Here is a 21950-nt window from a genome sequence, read left to right as displayed (position 1 = left end):
GGGAATGAAGATAAAAACAAAAATGAGATTATGTGGGGGATAAAAAAAAGAAATGGTGGGTCTAGGCGGGATGAAAACTAAAATTAAAAGTTAAAAAATTTTAAACCTAGTAAAAGTGAAAAAGTTCCCTCATTTTACTATTCACTTTTGCCACCCAATTTTCACAAGCTTCCTTTATACTCTTCACGTGATGGTCATGCGAGAATCCCCTTGCAACAAAAATAAACATAATTAATTAAAAATAATAAAGACTAAAATAATAGTAAAATAAAAATTATTTATGCACATGAGTAAATTTAAAATGTCAGGGCATCCTTAAGATGCCAGACCAGTGTCGACGTCGTGCAAGAGCAGCTCCGACTTGTCACGCGCAGGTGGGATTCCTTAGTAAGCCTTCAGGCGCTATCCATTGACTTTAAAAATGGATCCATCATCCATGTTCTTGATATCAACAGCGCCATATGGGTAAACATGGTGAACTTCAAATGGTCCCGACCAACGTGACTTTAGTTTGTCAGGGAAGAGTTTGAGCCTTGAGTTGAAAAGAAACACTTTCTGGCCCTCATGAAAATTCCGTGGCAAAAGATTTTTGTCATGCCACTTTTTGGTTCTTTCCTTGTAGAGCTTGGCATTTTCATATGCTTGTGCTCGAAACTCCTCTATTTCATTCAAATCGAGCAATCGTTTCTCCCCAGCAAGTTGCGCGTCGAAGTTTAATTTCTTGATTGCCCAGTATGCCTTATGTTCTAACTCAACTGGGAGGTGGCAGGCTTTTCCATATACCATCTTGAAAGGTAACATTCCCAGAGGCGTTTTGAATGCCGTCCTATAGGCCCATAATGCTTCATCGAGCTTGGGGGACCAATCTTTCCTTCGAGGGTTCACCACCTTCTCAAGGATTTGCTTGACTTCCCGATTGGACACTTCAGCTTGCCCATTTTTCTGCGGGTGATATGTCGTTTCAATCTTATATCGCACTCCATATTTATGTAATGCCTTGGCAATTAATCTATTATCGAAGTGGGTGCCCTCATCGCTGATGATGGCTCTCGGTACTCTAAATCGATTGAATATGTTCTTGTGAAGGAACTTGAGCACCGTCTTAGAGTCGTTTCTTGGCGTGGCAATTGCTTCAACCCACTCTGAAACATAGTCCACCGTAAGAAAAATGTATAAGTCTCCAAAGAAAGATGGGAATGGTCCCATGAAATCAATGCCCCAAACATCGAAAAGTTCTATCTCCAGAATATTTTGCAGCGGCATTTCATGTCATCTGGAAATGTTTCCAGTGCACTGGCATCAGTCGTACGCCTTGCAAAATTTATGGGCATCTTTAGTTAGCGATGACCAATAGAAGCCCGATTGGAGAACCTTTCCAATAGTCCTCGAACCTCCAAAATGCCCTACATAGGTTGTTGTGTGGCAATGGTATAAGATATTGCGTTGCTCCTCTTCGGGGACACACCGTCTAATCATCTGATCGACACATTGCTTGAACAAGCACGACTCGTCCCAAAAATAGAACTTGGCATCATGCAGAAACCTCTTTTTGCCCTGGCTGTTTAGTTCATAAGGAAAAACAACACTGACAAGAAAATTAACATGGTCAGTATACCACGGAATTGCCTTGGCATATAAAATTTTCTCGTCAGGGAATTCTTCTTTAATATCAAAAATGTCATGGCATTCTGAAATATTCTCTAGCCTAGATAAGTGGTATGTAACCTGATTTTCAGTACATTTCCTATCAACTACCTCTAAGTCGAATTCTTGCAAGAGTAATATCCATCTAATCAGTTTATGCTTGGCATCTTTCTTGTTCACTAAATATTTTATAGCTGAGTGATCGGTGTGAACTATGACCTTTGTGCCTATCAAGTATGGCATAAACTTGTGAAATGCAAATACCACGGCAAGTAATTCCTTCTCAGTGGTAGTGTAATTCAATTGTGCATCATTTAAGGTATGGCTAGCATAATAAATCACATGAAATATTTTACCTCTACGTTGCCCAAGCACAGCTCCCATGGAAAAATCACTTGCGTCGCACATTAATTTGAACGGTGTCGTCCAGTCTGGGGGAACTACGATCGGTGTAGAGATAAGTCTTTACAACTCTTTGAATGCACCATGGCATTTTTGATCGAACACAAACGATTGGTTCTGTTGCAGCAGGGTGCACAAGGGCTTGGATATTATGGAGAATTCCTTGATGAATCTTCGATAAAATCCAGCATGTCCAAGGAAACTCCGAATGCCCTTGACAGAGTTTGGTAGGGGTAGCTTCTCGATTACCTCGATCTTGGCCTTGTCTACCTCAATACCCTTTGCAGAAATCTTGTGGCCTAGAACAAAGCCTTTTGTTACCATGAAGTGGCATTTTCCCCAATTCAGTACGAGGTCAGCCTCCTCACATCGCTTCAGTACCTTTGCCAATTTGCCGAGGCCTTTTTGAAAGTCGTCCCAGAAATAGAAAAATCATCCATGAAAATCTCAAGATAATCCTCAACCATGTCAGAGACATTCATGAAAATCTCAAGATAATCCTCAACCATGTCAGAGAATATAGCTTGCATACAGCGCTGAAAAGTTACCGGGGCATTACAGAGTCCAAAAGGCATTCTTCGGAAAGTATAAGTGCCATAAGGGCACGTGAACGTGGTCTTCTCTTGGTCTTCTAGTGCGATGGCAATCTGGTTATACCCTGAGTAACCATCCAAGAAACAATAAAATGCTTTGCCAGCAAGTCGATCCAGCATTTGATCGATGAATGGCAAAGGGAAATGATCCTTCTTGGTGGCCTTGTTAAGCTTACGGTAGTCCATACAAATTCGCCACCCGGTGACTGTGCGAGTAGGTATCAACTCGTTATCTTCACTCGTCACCACGGCCATGCCTCCATTCTTGGGCACGCATTGAACGGGACTCACCCACGAACTATCCGAAATAGGGTAAATTACTCCACCATCAAGCCATTTGAGAATCTCTTTCATCATAACTTGCTTCATGATTGGGTTCAATCTTCGCTGTGGCTCTATGGATTTTCCATGGCATTCTTCCAGCAAGATTTTGTGCATGCAGATTGTTCGACTTATTCCCTTCAGATCTACTATCGTATACCATAACGCTTTCTTATGTTGTGACAAAACACTTAACAAACTCGTTTCTTGGTTAGGAGTAAGGGCGTAGGAAATAATCACAGGAAAAGTTTTATCACTACCCAAATAAGCATATTTAAGATGTTGTGGCAAATTCTTAAGTTCTAGGGTAGGAGCATGTTGTAATGAGGGCTTGGGAGGAACAAACTCTTTAAATTTCAAACGTTCAAAAAGCGTACCTGGTCTAGCTTTAAGGAAGCTAGCTTACTGTTCCTCGAATAAAAAATCATTAGGCCCTTCGGCCTTTAAGTCTTCGGATCTTTCTCGCAGTAGTTGTATTCCATGATTATGAAATCTCGCAAATGGATGTCAAAACCACTTTCCTCAATGGAAAACTTGAAGAGGACGTGTATATGACACAACCATAAGGTTTTGTCATTCCAAGAAATGCTGGAAAGATTTGTAAGCTATAGATATTTATTATGGACTACACCAAGCTTTTCGAAGATGGAATCTTCGTTTCAATGATGCAATCAAAGAGTTTGGTTTTATCAGAAATGAAGATGAGTCTTGTGTTTATAATAAGGCTAGTGGGAGCATTGTTTCTTTCCTAATCTTGTATGTAGACGACATACTCATCATAGGAAATGATATACCTACTTTACAGTATGTTAAGACTTGGTTAGGTAGTTGTTTTTCTATGAAAGATTTGGGTGAGGCAGCGTATATCTTAAGAGTTAAGATCTATAGAGATAGATCAAGATGACTTCTAGGTCTGAGTCAAAGTACATATATAGACAAAGTGCTGAAAAGGTTCAGTATGGAAGAATCCAAGAAAGGATTTTTGCCTATGAGACATGGCATTTCTCTTTCGAAGGAAATGTGTCCTTTAACTCCACAAGAAAGAGAATGGATGAATAAGATTCCATATGCTTCGGCTATTGGTTCTATCATGTATATCATGATATGTATTCGACCATATGTATCGTATGCTTTAAGCATGACGAGTCGGTATCAAGCAAACCCTGTGAAAATCACTGGGTTGCGGTTAAAAATATCCTTAAGTACTTAAGAAGAACTAAGGATAAATTTCTTGTCTATGGAGGGGAGGAAGAGCTTAGTGTAAAAGGTTATACTGATGCCAGCTTCCAAACTGACAAGGATGACTCACGATCGCAATCGGGTTTTGTGTTTTGTCTTAATGGAGGTGCTGTGAGCTCGAAAAGTTCGAAGCAAGACATAGTAGATGATTCTACAACAGAGGATGAATACATTGCAACCAGTGAATAAGCAAAAGAGGTTATTTGGATCAAGAAGTTCATATTGGAATTAGGGGTTGTTCTCAGCATATCAGATGCTCTAGAACTTAGTTGTGACAATAATGGAACCATTGCATAGGCAAAGGAACCCATATCTCATCAACGATCCAAACATATTCTTAAGCGCTTTCGTCTCATTCGAGAGATCATAGATCAAGGAGATGTGGAAATATGCAGAGTAAACACGAATGACAACATTGTTGATCCCTTGATGAAGCCTCTTACACAGCAGATGCATGATCGTCACACTGAGTCACTCGGTATTAAATATGTGAGTGATTAGTTTTAGTGCTAGTGGGAGATTGTTAGAGTATGCCGAAAGACCAATCATATCATGATTGTAATAATACATTTATTTACCGATTTTATTAAATAAAGGCATTGCCAATATTATTTTCAGTTATATGTATGTGTTTAACATAAACTGAAAGATAATAAAATCCATATAATAACATTATTAGAATATACATAGTCGAGTATTATTATGGCCATGGACAATAATAATATGCTTAAGACTAACATGTTATTGATTGATGACAAGGAGTTTTCATTAACATAAAGATGTCAAAATCGATACATGATTATATTGTTGGAGAACAATGTATTGGATTGACCCATCATGAGCATATTTCTTGGATTATTATGTAACGGTCATAACATTTCTCATTGTGATGACTATATGTATGATCCTCAGACTTGAGATCAATGTCTTCCCAATATATATTGTTGTATGTTTTGATACAGTTAAACATGCTCCGTAACTGGTTGCGCTATAAAGACTGTTATTGAATATATCTCGATATATGTAGTGGGGTGTGTATGGTTAAGATAGGATTTGTCCTTCCTACATAATATGAAATATATTACAAGCCACTAGATTGAGTGAGACTAGAAATGCATGACTATGCTCAAATAAGTTGATATGTGATATCACAAATTATTCGTTAATTATAGTCTACTCTATATATCAAGAAACAATAGATGGGCTATACAAGTGTAATTGTTCTAAGACTTGTGCCTATTCTAGATATAAAGGACAAAAGGATGTAATACATAAAAAAGTTAATCACGAAGATGATATGTCGAATCATAATTTCTTGTAACTTAGGTGACAATGATATATTGCTATATGTCACTCATTGTATGTAATATTAAAATTGTTCTAATAATTACTACTAACGTTACAAGAACCTACAGGGTCACACCCTAGGATTGAAATGAGCAAAGATGTACAATTTGTTGTATGTTACTAAAACAAATCTAGAGTTAAGATATGTATATTTTATATACATATGATTTTAATTATCCCGAATAAAGTAAGTAAGCATTAAAATAATGTAATTTAGATTACAACTCTTTTAATTGATATTAAATTCGGAATAATTAAATAAGTTTTTAAATAAACATTAAAGATTGAAATTCAGATTATAAGTCTTTAATGTATATTTAATTTGAATTAATTAAATAATATTTTATTTATTAATTCAAAATAACTTTAAAAACCCTAAGATTAGGGTAATTGATATATTTAAATGAGGTAAGGTCTAGCAACCATTTTACTTCAGCCGTTTTTCTCAAAATCAATTTTGGGAAAAGAAAATTTTGCTCTCAATCGGGTGAACTAAGTATAGGCCGAGACGTGTTTTTGTGGAGGTTTACGATTCAAACCGTTCGTGATCACCACTTCTCGCTGCTATCTTTGCTGTTTTTCAAGGAACCCATTGTAAGAATTCACATCCTTTTCTCCTGATTTCGGTTTTACGTGCTTGGATCGCTAGTGAGATCATCGAGTTTTATTACCGCTGCGTCGTGGGGTGCGTCAACAGTCCCAACAGCCGCACTCTTTAAAGGCCCCGAACTATTGGCCTTAAGCATCATTCTCTCCAAGCCAAGGGTAATGTACTATTCCATGCTGCTTTGGAGGAGCACATAACGGAACATCCTACTAAAACACGAATTCTTTCGTTTCCTACGAGACACGCAAATGATAGAAACTTTTGTCGTGTCCCAACTTACCACACATAAAGCAAAAAAGATACAACTTTTCATACTAGAAAGTGGTATAACCGACTTTCCCATTTGGCAGCGCTAGCTTCTTCTGTTTTAGAAGGATACGAACATCCACATGAACCATAACCCTTATGCTTCCCCGATACCCCATAGCAACCGTTGAGGAGTCGTACTCTAGAAATTCTCCTACAAAATTGCCAAGAAGCTTCACAACAGATTTAGATATGAAACCAGCAGGTAGATCATTAAACCGAATCAAAAAGTCCACAATATGAAATCGAACTACTACAGGGTCTTCCCCTGGGTGAAGGAGATGGAAGACCAGAAGATGGGCATTGAAATACCACGGTACGTCTCTTATAATTCTATCCACATCCACATCATGAAACAATCAAAACAAAAACCACCCCTCACCCAGATCCGAAATCGCTATCCTCCCAATCGGATGCCATACACACGCCAAAGTGGTTCTCATAACCTGAAAATTTATCAAACTTGAAGTAAAGAAATGACCCACAAAACAATGCTTATAGGAAATACCCGATTCTTCAGCCCCAGAATCCAACACCAAGACCTCATCATCATCACCCAATTAAAGTTCATCCAGCCTTTGCTCCATGTTAGCTATAAAAAAACTCCAAATTGAATCACAAGACAAAGATAGTGGCTAGATCGCGTCGCAAGCACTCCAAAACCAATCAGAATTAACAAAACAATCGAAACAGAAAGGGCAGAACCCTAGGAATACTGTAAAAAAAAGGAAAAAAAAGGGCAAAACCCTATCAAAACTTTTCAATTTTATTTAAGAGATTTATTATTTCATCTCACTAACTAATTAATTATTAGTATGTTTGTGTTATATCTTACTTCATATTGTATTTTGCACAATTTATGACGATAATTAAAGGAAAATTACATGTTTGTATTTTATTCACATTATTACTTTTTTATGTGCTTAGTAGGATGTGAATTTATTAAATTTTACACGTTAGTAATTAGTTTTATATAATATAATGTTGATATGAATATGATTATGTGATTATGTTACGATGATGTAATTTTTGTGTAATTTCATACTTTAATTACTTATCATAATGCTCCTATAATGTTTTAATTCATTTTATATTCTTTTAACTCAATTTTATCCTTGTTACATCTCTTTCTTGATTAGGAGAGTCATCTTCAACAGATCATCAATAGACAATTGATCGACTGCGACTCTCAATTTACATAAAAGAATGGTCAATCGTTTACGGCTGCCGCAACACAAATGTTACCATCAATAACCCTAATTCGAGCAAGGAAGCCACTTGAACTTGTTGAATCCTAATAGGAAAGCCATAAATGAATTGATGACCTGTTCATACGAAACTATCTCGTCAATCACCTGTTTACTAATCTACATGGAAGCCACTTGATGTAGGGTTTTGACTACATATCGTTTTAGGATCCGATTTGTTAATGTAGGGAAAAGTGTAAAAACATGACACAGCTGCAAGCAAATGGCAGCCAAAATCCAAGTTTAGAAGGCAAGGGGAGCAGGGTATCAAAGCTCCATCAATGCAGTCAAGTAACATGATGGTGGACTTGTCATTATGCGATGCAGATAAAATGGTGGGGGCATATCAGTTTGAGCAAAAGAGACAAATCCCATGATATTCATAGACCCAACAAGGTTGGATGTATGCACAGGCCGTCGTTTGACATCTAGCTAGGACAAACACAGTTTCCATCTACCATTTTTATTGATTCACTTAACAAGATTGGTTGCTGTCCCCCCCGGGCGTCTGTACTATTATTTGTTTATGGGTCTGATGGAGGGATTTTAAATCACATTACAAATGGGGGGCAGGGAATCCCCCTATTGATTTTGGTTTTGGATTTTCTAAGAAAAAGACCGGGCTCACTAGCTAGTTATAAGTAGTTTTAAAACTTTGATGCTCGCAACTATTAGAGATTATGACTCGAATTCTATTTCGATCTGGTTTGAAAAATTTACGATGCAATCGATTTATTAAAACAAATAAATTATGAGGGAAAGAAAAATTTGAGGTAGATGCGAAGGTTTTTAATCGAAACCTATCACTAATCTCGACCGTGGGTGCTGGAGCGTCGTTGGGGTATGAACTTTGTTAAATATTCAGTTCATATACATCTTTTATTAACTTCTGACTGACTTCATATTAGAGAAGAATCTTTGTAACAATAGATTTTTTTTAAGTGATTAACTCTAAAAATAGGTAATGAAAATTATTTTTTTCCTTCAAGTAATTAACTCTATAAATAGGTAATGAAAATTAGAGTTATTGTAAGTCGACAGAGGAAGTGTTGCAGACAAACTCTTATAATTTTGATATTACGGTGAATTTATGTTATCTTCGGTGATTTTTACTTCAAGAGTCTATTCAAGCAAACTTAATTATTTGACTTTATTTTGTTGATGGGAACAAAGTGATTGTGGTGTTCGTAAGCACTTCTAGTTTGAACGAAGAGCCACAACTAGTAGTTATATGATGATTGGTTGGTGTTCTAGTTCTTTGTCTTTGTAAAGAAAGAGGGTGTGTGGGTGAAGAATGGTTCTAGATCATGCTCTCAGTTTGGCTGAAAATTTTTGTAATTATTCTTAGTGTATGTGTCAGACGTAGAATCATAGTGGCTACTTGGAGGTGGGTCTGCCTAATAGATACGATGGGTTGATGATAAATTTAATTTTAAAATTTTATTTCTGACAAATCACATAGACCTACTTGAGAATATGTCAAAAGAACTCGAGAGATAAAAACTTTGAAAACCCATAATATCCAAAAAATATTCTTCTAGAATCTCATCTACCTAGAAATTCTGCATAAATATGATTCGGGAGAAGTATAACGTATTTAATTTTATTCACTAGTATTTTCTCGACTATAGTAACACCAATAAACAGAGATACAGTTAAACAGGAAAAACGGCATCTCTTTTTATTAGGGAGAAAAGGATGTTGTCGGACTGTCACATCCAAAGAAAAAAGTATGGAACAAAGAGGCGGTGGCATATACAAATTACATTACAAGTTTTGAGAGCCAAGCCTAGTGTCCCAGCATGCTTCCTCATGTTGATTCCGTGCTGTGCCATTATGTTTACTTTGGGGTTTTGGCTGGAAGAGCGTTGGCTCGCATTTCATAGGAACAAAAAGGGGAAAACAAACACTGTGGTCTGAGGGGACAACATTCTTTCGACATCAAAATTTTGCATGGTGCTGGTGCATAAATCTCCGTTGCACCATAAGAGTTGGTCGGGGCACTGCCGTCGGGTGCCCTTTCATGTATGGAATCTGAATCATCCAAACATGATCAGCTCAAAATGGGTCTACCGACTGACGTTCTGTCTGCTGTGTTTGTCGTAGGCAACTCCACCGGATCATGTCTTTAAAAAGGATGACCAAGATGAAACACGGATCGAATAGTTGATCACAATGGCAAGATAGAAAGTTGCACACTACATGCAACCACTGATTGAGTCTGCTGGAAAAATAGACGGTCGCAAAACAAAACATTAATATTAACCAAAAAAATAATTCAAACGAAATAGACTAAATTATAATTGTGTCGTGGAAGGACTATTGTATTAGAAGCAAAATCGTATTAACTGATGTAATCGTTTGAAATGGACGTTGATCCTCTAAAGTTAACACAACTCTTCAATATTCGTACATCTGAATATTTAAGTGAAAATCAATTTGTATTGTTCTGCTGGGGAAGATGGAATTGATGTTAGAAATATTTTTTTCTCAATTGTAATCCGGGATCAAAAAATAATACTCCGAAAACAAAAGTAATAACAAGAAATGAGAGGAATTTCTTTCATTGTTGTAAATATTGAAATGAAAAATCTATCTTTTTTACTGGCACAAAATAAGGGTAAAATGATATAAAAAAAATCTATTAGTAGTTATAAAATAATTAATGACCATAAATCATATTAAACATTTTATAACATCTAGAAACCATAAAATATAAGCTATGATAAATTACTATTGTATCAAAAAATATTATCTAAAAAAAAGCCTATAAAACTAAATGAAGCCAATTTTTTTTTACCTAATATGAGATTCATTATATTATCAACAGTGTCAAGGTATAAATTTATTGATTGACTATAACTCGTAAAATCCCGAGTTAGTAGTTTGGGCTAAACCATAAGTGTTTAGACAAACCCATTAGCTTTGTAGGAGAGCTTGGTCTATTTGGGATTTGAGTTGAGTTTGGTTTGGGCCTAATTGTTATAAAAGATGGCATTTTCAATCTTAGGAAAAAGGTTGAAGGACCAAGGAAGTAATTATACCATCTAGAATTTCAAAAGTTGAATTCTTTAATTGTTGCCTATGTCATTGTGGCCTCTTTTCCCCTCACTTCTTGTCATTTTCCTCCTCCCATTCACCTTGTCATTTTTTCCTCTTCATCGCTCTCATTTTCCTTTTATCTTAAAAAAGAGAAAAGGAGCAAGCTTGGTAGGCTAACATTTCCAGTTCGTTTCAGTGAAGGTAAGAATCGGAATCAACATCCCTAGAGCTTTCATTTAAGCCATCGACCTCTTCATTTCACCATGGGAACCAAACATGTGTTTTAAGGAGCTATGTGGTTTTAATTCGTTTTCAGAGAGTTTAAACTTTAGGAAGTATCCATAAACCCTTCTTTAACCTCTAAATCCATATGGTAACTCAATGTTTGATTTTTTCTAGTGAGGGAGGTTGGAGAAAGCTCTAAAGCTAGAGGGAAGGAAAAACTTGCACTTGGGTGACTTTGAGGTGCCTTCCAACAGCTTATAATAAAAAACTACACACTTCTAACTCAACTCTACCACATGTAGATCATTAGGTATGTTTTGGTAGGTTGCATGAGTAATGAAGAATGTTTATGGTAGATTGCATCTTTAGATGTTTCAGCATATTAAAAAGCCCTTTTATGATCTCTTTAATCAGAAATAAAACTTAAATAACAGTTGGGAACCTTAGTAAGGACTCTAGGGTAGAAAGTTAGCATTTTTCATGCTCAAAACAAGGTATTTTTGGACATGAGTATCAGTACTAGAAGAATAGTACCGATATTATTCTTCAGCCAAGGTAAAAATAAGAGAGTATTAGGAAGGGAGTATCGATACTCATTCAAGGAGTTACGATACTATTGGTCCGGTTTCGATACTTGCAGGTGGTATCGATATCGGGTGCACTTAGAAGATTCTAGTATACTTTTTTAGTATCGGTACTCAAGGGATTACCGATACTAAAGGTAGAGTATTGATACTTCCAGTATGAGTATCGATATTGAGGTATTTTTTTAAACATCAAACCTAATTTTTGTATCGATACTCAGGCCATTATCGATACCCCAACACCAAAGTATCGACACTCAACTAGGAGTATTGATACTGTCTTTCCCAGCAATATACAATAGTCAGTAGGTACCAATACCAAAAAGGAGGGTATTGATATTCATGGTTAAATATCGATATTGAAATGTAGTATCGGTACCAGCAGACAGTTTTGGATAAATAATCCATTGGTTAAGTGATTAGACTTGAGTAGCCCAATAACATTAGTATATCAACAAATAAAACTTCAAGTGAGAACAATAATTAATTTCAAAACAGCAAGAAACAATACCAACTACTAGGCTTTACATAAAACTAGTCTTTATTGATGCTCGGAAAACAACAAGGACATACAAGTCTCTTTAGCAGAACATGGCAGTCAGTTGGATATCCTAGTTAGCGCCAAGTCACTTCAATAGCCGACTAGGCACAGATACCCCAAGATTAAACGGAATAAGTTGGCGGGTGTACGTTTTTTATGCAGCTCCGAATCTCACCCAGATACCCAAGGGTATTTTAGAAAAGCTAGAGGGGTGTGTGAGCTCCGAGATGTAGAAGCCTTAGCCACACAATGATGCCTACTTAGCAGTTCTTATCAGCATTTTGCATTTATTAATACATGTGCAGCTTGCATGCTTATCTAGTGAATACATGTAGAATAGTACAGTTATTAGTGTGACACCGATCTCGTAAACTCAACATATAGAATGTGTTTCCGTGCGCAGGTTCATAGGTGAACAGTTCGGGAGCGTTATCGTTACCAGATATTCCAGCTTAGTAGAGATCCACAGAGTACGTCTTGATTTGTATTAGAGGGCATGTACTATTTATGGACTCTTGTGTATTCAGTCGTAACTCATTTTGATTTAAACTCGGTGATGTATTATTTTGAATATTTTGAGAGCTCCTCGTATTTGTAGACTTTATTAATATGTTTTATTTTATTTTATTATGAATGAATTTTATCATATGGTTTTGCAATCAGTTTTAAAAGAAAAATCTTGGGTTAGTCACTTCAGTGGTCCCGTGTAACATGTTAATTCATTGGTATTCGGATAGTACTAGATTAGAAACCATTCAAATGGCATCCCTCTTATTAGTCTGGCCATTGTGTCAAATGGCATCTCTCTTATTAGTCTGGCCATTGTGTATTATCATCTCAACACTAATGTGTTATTGCATCCCACATGCTCTTCATTTTCAAGCCGCGGAAGTGGGCGATCTATTCCTGCTTAAATGGATCACATAAATCACATGCAGTGAGCTCCACAATGTCGCCACAACAAATCTTGTTTCTCATCATAAAAGCAAAATTTTGAAGCTTCAGACTGAGAGTCGAAGAAAGAAGATGGAGAATCGAATAATTACAAATGAGATTAACATAAAATAAATCATGCATAAAATACGAGATTTAATAATATTTGATCTTGTCTATCCTCATGAACGAGAAAATTAAATAATCTACTATAAACAAATAGAAACACAAATAAAATAAATACATCAAATTTATGTATATATACCAAATATTCGTCTAAAACAATATAGAAACACAAATAAAATAAATACTTCCGAAATCTGATGTATCACAAATATTGTCTCAACATACATATACAAAATATATCTTTGTGACATAGACTTTATTAGTTGTCTATATACCACAAAAATGCTTATATTTCTATAAAATAGTTTTCTCTCATAATTCTAAAGAATAAGACTTATTCCATATTTATAAATGAAACAAATTTAATCACCAAAAATTCTTACACCATAAGAATTTGAGTCGATATATAATAATCTCTTAACTCAGATTTCATCCAATTATTGATATTCAAGTCTTTAAGAAATTTAATAATTATGCAAGTCAATATCTGTTGAAGTATCACCACTAAATTTTCAATTACGCTGAAACAGCACCCGAGATTAATCGAGAATTATTCCAATACCAAGGGAGGGTGAACAGGGGACGGGTAATTGAGTGGGATTTTGTTTAATATTTTTCCTCTTGACCGTAGCTAATGGTGTAGGAACTAGGAAGAAAGGGAATATGAATGTTAGGGACTATTGATTTTAAATACAAAGCCCATTAATTATAACCCTAACGATAAACAAACTTAAGATGGTTTTTTTTAGTTTAATTAGCCCAAAAGGCGTATAAAAATTTGTTTTAGAGTTTACGGTATTTATTATAGTGATTTAGAACTTATTACATCGAAGTGACGAATTTTAATAAAAATATTTTTTTATTCAAAATTTTATCTGATGTGATAAAATTTATTAAAAATATATTTTATTAAAATTCGTTAAGCACAAGCAATGGATATGAATAAAAAATATTTTTATTGGTACTCGTTATTTCGATGTGACAAATCCCTTAAACAGTGTAAAAAATACGGTATATCTCAAAATAAACTTCTACTTATCTTATTTTTCTAAATAATTTACCCGTTTACCCTGTTGGGCCAAGAAAACCAACTTAAGATAGCTATTAGCCCAACTATCTAACTTTATATGGTTATGGGCTGTAACGGAAGTAGCAACATCTGAAACTTCCTACCACGGTACAACCCGAGATGCTAGTGTAATTCGACTTCCATATGTGAATTTTTAATTTCATATATGTTGCAGAATATATTGAACGATATCAGCAGTAAAAAATGCTATTTTTTAAAATTTTGAATTCGAATAATTATATTTATAGGATATATAAAAATTTATTTAAAAATTTAATATATATATATATATATATACATTTTCTTATAATTATCTCAAATTATTTAAAAATTATACATATTGTGCTTCACATATTATTGTCCCATTTAAAACACATACTTAAAAAGACTTGGATGTTAAACATCCACCAGAGGTCCATCGGAGGTCAAAAACAACAAAACTTGGGATTTTGAAACCCCTCAAAAGTTTTAAAACCTTCTCAAACTTTTACAATTCAGTCCATAATTCATAATATTTGTCCTGAAATGATATATACTTTTTAATTCATAATCTCGAAAAAACAAGTGTATAAACATATGTTCAATCATTAAGATTCATGTTTTAAGTGATCCTAAGTTTTTTTAAAAAATTAATCTAACATATGAAGTTTTGGAAATTTGCAAATTGGTCCTTGAAGGATTAAAACTGGTATACGTTGTGCATATATAATATTTCAAACTTAAATGATTATGAATTTAATCCACGTATATTTCTATAAGTTTTAAATGAATTGTATTTCTATCCCGACAATCGTAGGTAGCATTCTATATTTGATTATTCGTACAGATGAGATACATGATGTTATAGATATAATGTCAAGAAAAAAAAAGGAATTAAAAGTGTGTTTGAAAATTGAAAAGCCATTAAATAATTAAATTTTTGTTATAATTAATTATAGTTATATAAGTATGACATAGTTAAATAACTATCGTAATTAATGGATCTCAATTTAAATTAATACAATATAATTAAAAATTTAAAGTATATAAAGCCACTAAATTACGTTGAAAAATTTTGTTATCAATATTTTAAAAATTATAAAATATCATGAAATGTAAATGATTATAAAATAATCATTAAAATTTATCGAATTATTAAAAAAATGATGATTAAACTTATCTCGTCGAACTGTTACAAAATAATATTCAAATTTATCAATTTTTATCATTATTATATAATGTACAATGATCATCTTATAACAATTAGATTATATATTTAAAAGGCATTATGAGAACATTAAATCTCTGGATCGTTTCGCTTTGGTGGCAGCTTGCTTATGGCAAAGCAATATGCTTTTTTCGTGGCAGTGGTCTCGTAGTTCTCAACTTTTCTCTTCTTGGTAACAATTTCTTTAAGAAATTTGGCATATGCAAGCATTTGTTCTATAGCTTCAAAAAAGGGAACACTGATATGGAGTTGATCCAGAATGTCAACAAACTTCTTGAATTGAATATCATCATTATTCTTCTTCAGTCTTTGTGGGAAGGGTGGTGGGGGTCTGACTATTTCTAATGAAGGGGTGGGAACAATATTTTCCTTGGCATTTTTGTTTACTCCCTCAATAGTTTCAATGGATGAACCCTCATCCTTATCCTCCTCTACTTGTGTCACTTCTGGATCTACATGCTCAGCTTGCATAGTTATGGGGGTTGAATCATCCCTTTTCCTTCCCGCAAACTTGTTTTGTACATTGATTTGGGTGCCACTCCTAAGAGTGAGTGCATTATATTGCTCCTTACCTTGAGCTTTAGTGACTTCAGTGTCACTTGACAGATGACCTGGTTGACGGTCTTGTAATGCCGTGAAAATTTGACCAACTTAACCCTCCAAGGCCCTCAAAGACGGGCTATGGCTTTAAAACAAAGCTCCTTGACTATGTAATAAGGCTCCTTGATTTTATAGATGTAGCATGTTCTTTGTGGTTGCTATAAAATCTTGAATTGTGGCCTCCAAAGAACTTGTGTTCGATGAAGATGGTAATCCCTTGTTAGAATTATACCATGGCATATTCGTTTGAAATCCTTGGGAGTCGTTGAAATTTTGCTGCCTAGCAAGTTGACTTGCATTACCGGTTCCTTGATTTCCCCATGAGAAGCTTGGATGCTGACGCCATCTAGGATTGTAGGAGTTAGAATAGGGGTTGTTATTGCCTCGATTGTAATTTCTTACATAGTTGATGGATTCCTGATTGGTAGGACACTCGCTCTCATGGTGATTAACATGGCATAGTAGACTTGTTGAGTTAGTTGCATGTACTTCTTTTACCTCATTTGATCGTTGCAAATTCTTCAACATATTGGTGATGACAGAAAGTTGGGCGAACATGGAATCCTTAGTATTCAACTTGAATGTCCCATGTGCTTTTCACCCAGCTCTAAGCCTTGTAGATGGGAATTGATAATCATTTTTGGCAATCATATCTAGAATGTCAAATGCCTATGTATGTGATTTATTGAGAAAATTCCCATTTGTCGAGGCATCTAGCATCATCTTTGTGGGTGCATTGACTCCATTGTAGAACATTACTACTTGAGTCCAATATTGAAAACCATGATTAGAGCATTTGCGAAGCAATCCTTTATACCGATCCCAACATTCATTTATTGATTTGTCATCATCTTGACAAAAAGAAGCAATGTCATTCCTCAGTTGGGTGTCCATGTTCGGCGGATTATACCGTAGTAAAAAACTTTGCACAGATCAGACCAAGACTTTATCAAGATTGAACACCATTCAACCAAGCCCTTGCTCGATTACGCAGAGAATATGGAAAAAACTTTAACTTTAGTACATCCTCATGCACTCCTTGTTGTTGGAAAGAATCACGCACCTCCAAGATGTTACGACTATGTTGTTTGGCATCTTCATGAGGCATGCCTCCAAATTGCCCTATAGAATTCAACATATTGAACATGACTGGTTTGAGCTCAAAATGGGTTGCTTGAATCTCGGGTGCCACAATTCCTAATCTCAAATAGCACGAGGCCTAGTTGTATTCCCAATATGCGGAATTGCCTCGGCATTCTGATCTTCATCCTGACCAATACCTTGATTTCTAATTTGATACATGTTTGCTTGAGCACGTTGAGCTTTGCCTAAAAAGTTTTCTATCTCAGGTTCAATTGGTTCTAGTGGCTTGTCAGAATTTCTTCTGGTTATACACCAAGAAAAACCTGGAAAATACAAGGAAAATAACAAGTAAAACTATATATATATATATGACAAAGTAAAATACAAAAAAAAAATTAACTTCCAGTTGCCAATCCCAAGCAACGAAGCCAAAAACTTGTTCGCGTTTTGTGAATATTAAATATGGACGTGAAGTATGTGCAAGTATACACAATCGAACAAGTAATATAGTGATGAGTGAGTATCATATCCATATGGATTGGAGGAAATTTATAAGTTCAATCAAAGTAAATAACTACTCTATCTAAGTATAGTTAGTGTGATGGTATGTACCAATGAGAATGATGAGGCAAAATAAAATGTATGTTGGTGGGGATGGAATGATAGTGTGATGTGGAAGCAAATGGAAAAGTCATGGCAAACTATATTGTGTGTAGTGTAGTCAAATGAGAATATAAAGGTAAAACAAAATGTAAACACTTGATTTGAATAGAATGACTTGACAATCCTCACACAACAAATTACTATGGGAATGAATGATAGGAGTCACTTAGGAAACTTAAGTTTATCTTCTCATGATGGTCTTACTTCTATATCTTACTTGCCCGATAGAGTTTACTAAAATTCCCTATGTTATCTCTAGTCAAGGGACTCGATAGATTGAGAATGCCATGGCAATACCTTTTGGCGTTAACAGGTGCAGGGATCATATTTGTTCATATCAACATAATATGTCACGAAAATACCACTCAACGTCAGCACTAGCATCTAACCACTCAATGTCAGCACTAGCATCTAACCTCTCAACCAAGCACTACTCCTTTTAGTCGATTGAAATCCTAGCCTTATGTCTAAGGGTGGATTAGGTCTAGTTGTTATCTAAAATCCATTGTTTATGTTGATCCTCCTTAGTTTCTCTCGAACACTAAAGATAAGCTATTTAGTTTCTCTCAAACACTAAGTATTTTTCCTAAGGAATGGCTACTCTCATAGCTCCTACAACCTTAAGTCATTAAGCCCATAAACAAAACAAATAAAATCATAAAAAGAAAACAAACTATTCATTAAAGAAAACTTAAGCATCGATAGTGAACTCCCACCAAATAAAGCTATTTCATGGTGGGGTTTGAATAATCCATGAAACAAATCATAAAATTCATTTGTTCCATATAACCCAAATATGATAATGATAATTGATAAAAAAAATAGCAAAGGGGTAGAGGAAATGCCTTCGACGCACACTATCGGAGCTCCCCTCGGCCACCACGAACCTCTTTAGCTCACTAGCTCCTCTGAGACGCCTAGCTCATCACTCTCTCAAACTTGTTAATGGAGGAACACCGCGTAAAGATGAAGAAAAGGAGAAAGATGAAACTTTTCTTCCAGTTGCCTCTCTTCTCAAAAGTTTCAACACAAAATGTTTAAAAAATCTAATCCCCTAAATATAGTGACCTCATATCCTATTTATAGTGGGGAATAAACCTAGGGATTTGTGTCAAAATTCCTATAGTACCCTAAGGTTCATTCTCTTCATGTGAGGGTTGGTACACAGGTGGCAGTGATCCCCTCATAGGTGGCTGCAGCAGAGAGCGCGCATAGACAAGGACAACTGTCTCTTATAAAAATATCTTATTTTGTATTTTATGTCCAGAAATATCGTCTGAGTTGTCGCGACATTCATATTCTGGCCAGCATATCCAATTTTTCATTGATGAGTGTTCTGAATCGATAATATTTACTCGTTAATTCTTTGATCTTATGAATTTTTTGCTGTTGATTTGGTTGTGTTGTGATTATTTTTGTGCATCGTCTTACTTTTTAGAATTAGTAGCAAAACGGGCGTATTCTGCATTTTTATTTGGTCACGATTTGAGACATGGGCACGACTCTGGGCATGACACGGTCTGACGTGGCAGTTCTTAGAAAGTCCAGTCAGTAGCAATTTTCAAAAAGATCTAGTCATTACCTTCTCGAAGGTGGACGGGTACAGATATCTTAGGAGACTTATTTTTAAATTTTAAAGTTTGAATTTAGAAAACATTTAGAATTATCTTTAGGATTATTTTTATTTTTATTTTTATGTTTATCTTTAGGTTTTTAGAGGCTATAAATACCCTCTTGGGGTAAGCCTAAACTCACAACTCATAATTTACTCTTCTTATTCTTTCTAGTTTATAAAGTTCTCTAATTTCTTTTCTTTTCAAGTTTTCATTTTTATTTTATTAAATTTTTATTTTTAAACATGCTAAGTATGACTTTTGTCATTCTTAGCTAATTTTCTTATAAGCCGAGAGCTGAAACGATTACTCAATTTCAACGTGAGAATTTAAAAGCATTTGAATAACTTCATAATATCTCTCTCAATCTCTGCACTTATTTTCAAAAATCAAAATAGTTTTCAAAATTAAAGATTGACTTTAGTCAAGATAAAAAAGAGAAAAAAAACTTTGATTTCAATCAAGAATGCAGAAAAGAACTTTGATTTCAATCAAGAATTCAGAGAATCGTTTGACGTTTTGAAAGAGAAGTTGGTTTCGGCACCTATAGTCTAACCGCCAAGTTGGGACATCCCCTTCGAAGTCATGTGTGATGCTTCGGATGAAAGTGTTGGAGTCGTACTCGAACAAAGGATCAGAAAAGAACCTCATGTTATAGCCTATGCGTCACACACCTTAGATTCTACACAACAGAATTATTCAACAACAAAAAAGAATTATTTGCTATCATTTTACATTAGATAAATTTAGATCGTATCTTCTTGGCACTAAAGTTGTTGTTTTCTATGATCATGCAACCTTGAAGTATTTGCTTAGCAAAAAATAGGTGAAACCACAACTATTCCATTGGATCTTACTCCTTCAAGAATTTGATTTGGAAATCAAGGATAATAAAGGATGTGAGAATTTGGAAGATGGTCACTTAAGTTGGCTTCCAATCACAACAATTGATCCTCCAAATCGTGAGGAATTCCCGGAGGAAAGCTTGATGATGGCGCAAAAGTCAATGTCTTGGTTCGCATATATAGTTAATTACTTAGCTACAGGTAAATTACCATATGATTTGATGAGAGTCGAAGTAAACATATTAAAAGACAATCTTGTTTTTTCATTTGGGATGATTTGTATATTTGGAAGCATTGTTCAGACCAAGTGTTGTTGAAAGAGAGGTAAATCAATTTTAATTTTTTTTCATTTTTATTCGTGTGGTGGCCATTTCAGACCAAAGCGGACTGCTCATAAAATTCTTGAATACGGGTTCTTTTGGCCTCATATTTTTCGTGATGCTTTCTTTTTTTTGCAAATCCTGTGATAAATGCCCACGTGCAGGTAATGAAATGCCCCTTAATCCTATTCATATATGTGAAAATTTTGATGTTTGGGGACTCGATTATATGGGTCCTTTTGTTTCTTTCTTTGGCAATTGTTATATAATTCTTGTCGTTGACTATGTTTCGAAGTGGGTAGAAGCTAAAGCCACTCAAAACAATGATGTCAAAATTACTATTCAGTTTTTAAAGAATTATATTTTCCAAGTTTGGCACACCAATAGCGATAATAAGCGACAGCAACACATACTTCATCAATCGGGTAATTGATGCTCTTATGAAAAATCATGGATTAACTCACAGAATTGCCTTGACTTATCATCCTCAAATGAACGGAAAAGCAGAAATATCAAACCGTGAAGTGAAGACAATTCTTGGAAACATAATCAAGAAGAATCGCAAGGATTGGAGCTTAAAATTAATTGATGCCTTATGGGCTTATCGAACTGCATATAAAGGACCTATTGTCATGTTGCCATATCACCTTGTATTCGGTAAGCCATGTCATTTTCTAGTCGAGTTGGAACACAAAGCATATTGGGTTGTAAAGCAATGCAATATGGAGTTGGAAGCAGTTGGCGAAGCATGGAAGTTACATATACAAAAACTTTAGGAAATTCGGAGAGATGCTTACGACAATGTCGGGATATATAAGGACAAAACAAAAGAATTTCATGATTGAAAAATTACTTTTAAATCTTTTTCTGTTGGACAAAAAGTTCTTGTTTTTAATTCAAAGTTAAAACTTTTTGCAGGTAAACTTCGATCGAAGTGGAGTGGACTTTATACGGTAATTAAACTTTTTCCTCATGGCACAGTTGAAATTGAAGATGATTCGGGCACTCGATTTAAAGTAAATGGATAGATATTAAAACCATATTATGTGAATAGTAAGGCTTGCTTAATTGAAGATCTCGACTTTAAAGAAATTATAGTATGAATCAGGTCGTCGAGCTAACGAAGTTAAACAAAAGTGCTTCATGGGAGACAACACATTGTTTTTAATTCATCTGTATTTTTATTCTTATTTTATTTTATTTCGACTAAGTAACTTTCATTTAATTTTTATTTTTATTTTTCAAGGACCAAGTGTTTTAATCAAGCTTAAACGATGAAGGTTTGTGCATATTATATTCGAACAATGTAACATCCAGACCCAGGAGCAGTAAAAATCGTGCAAGGCATTGGAAAAATCTGATCCAAAGTTGTGCGCACCGTTTCATTAAGACG

General features: G+C 35.0%; 1 protein-coding gene across 1 annotated transcript; it reads right to left on the bottom strand.

The window, feature by feature from the left end:
• Window positions 1–447: 447 nt before the first annotated feature.
• Window positions 448–1476, bottom strand: LOC120167020 (the record flags this gene model as incomplete). Its single annotated transcript, XM_039176155.1, has 2 exons — window positions 1392–1476; window positions 448–1142 (listed from the first exon to the last, which is right to left on the bottom strand). Coding segments are annotated over exons 1-2 (780 nt in total), but the record flags the coding sequence as incomplete, so codon positions are not given.
• Between the last annotated feature and the right edge of the window lie 20474 nt (window positions 1477–21950).

This window comes from Hibiscus syriacus, unplaced genomic scaffold, assembly GCF_006381635.1.
Source record: "Hibiscus syriacus cultivar Baekdansim isolate YM2019G1 unplaced genomic scaffold, ASM638163v2 tig00111659_pilon, whole genome shotgun sequence".
NCBI classification, from domain to species: Eukaryota; Viridiplantae; Streptophyta; class Magnoliopsida; order Malvales; family Malvaceae; genus Hibiscus; species Hibiscus syriacus.
The sequence above is the reverse complement of the archived record's forward strand: the minus strand, read 5'-3'. Positions and strand labels throughout refer to the sequence as shown.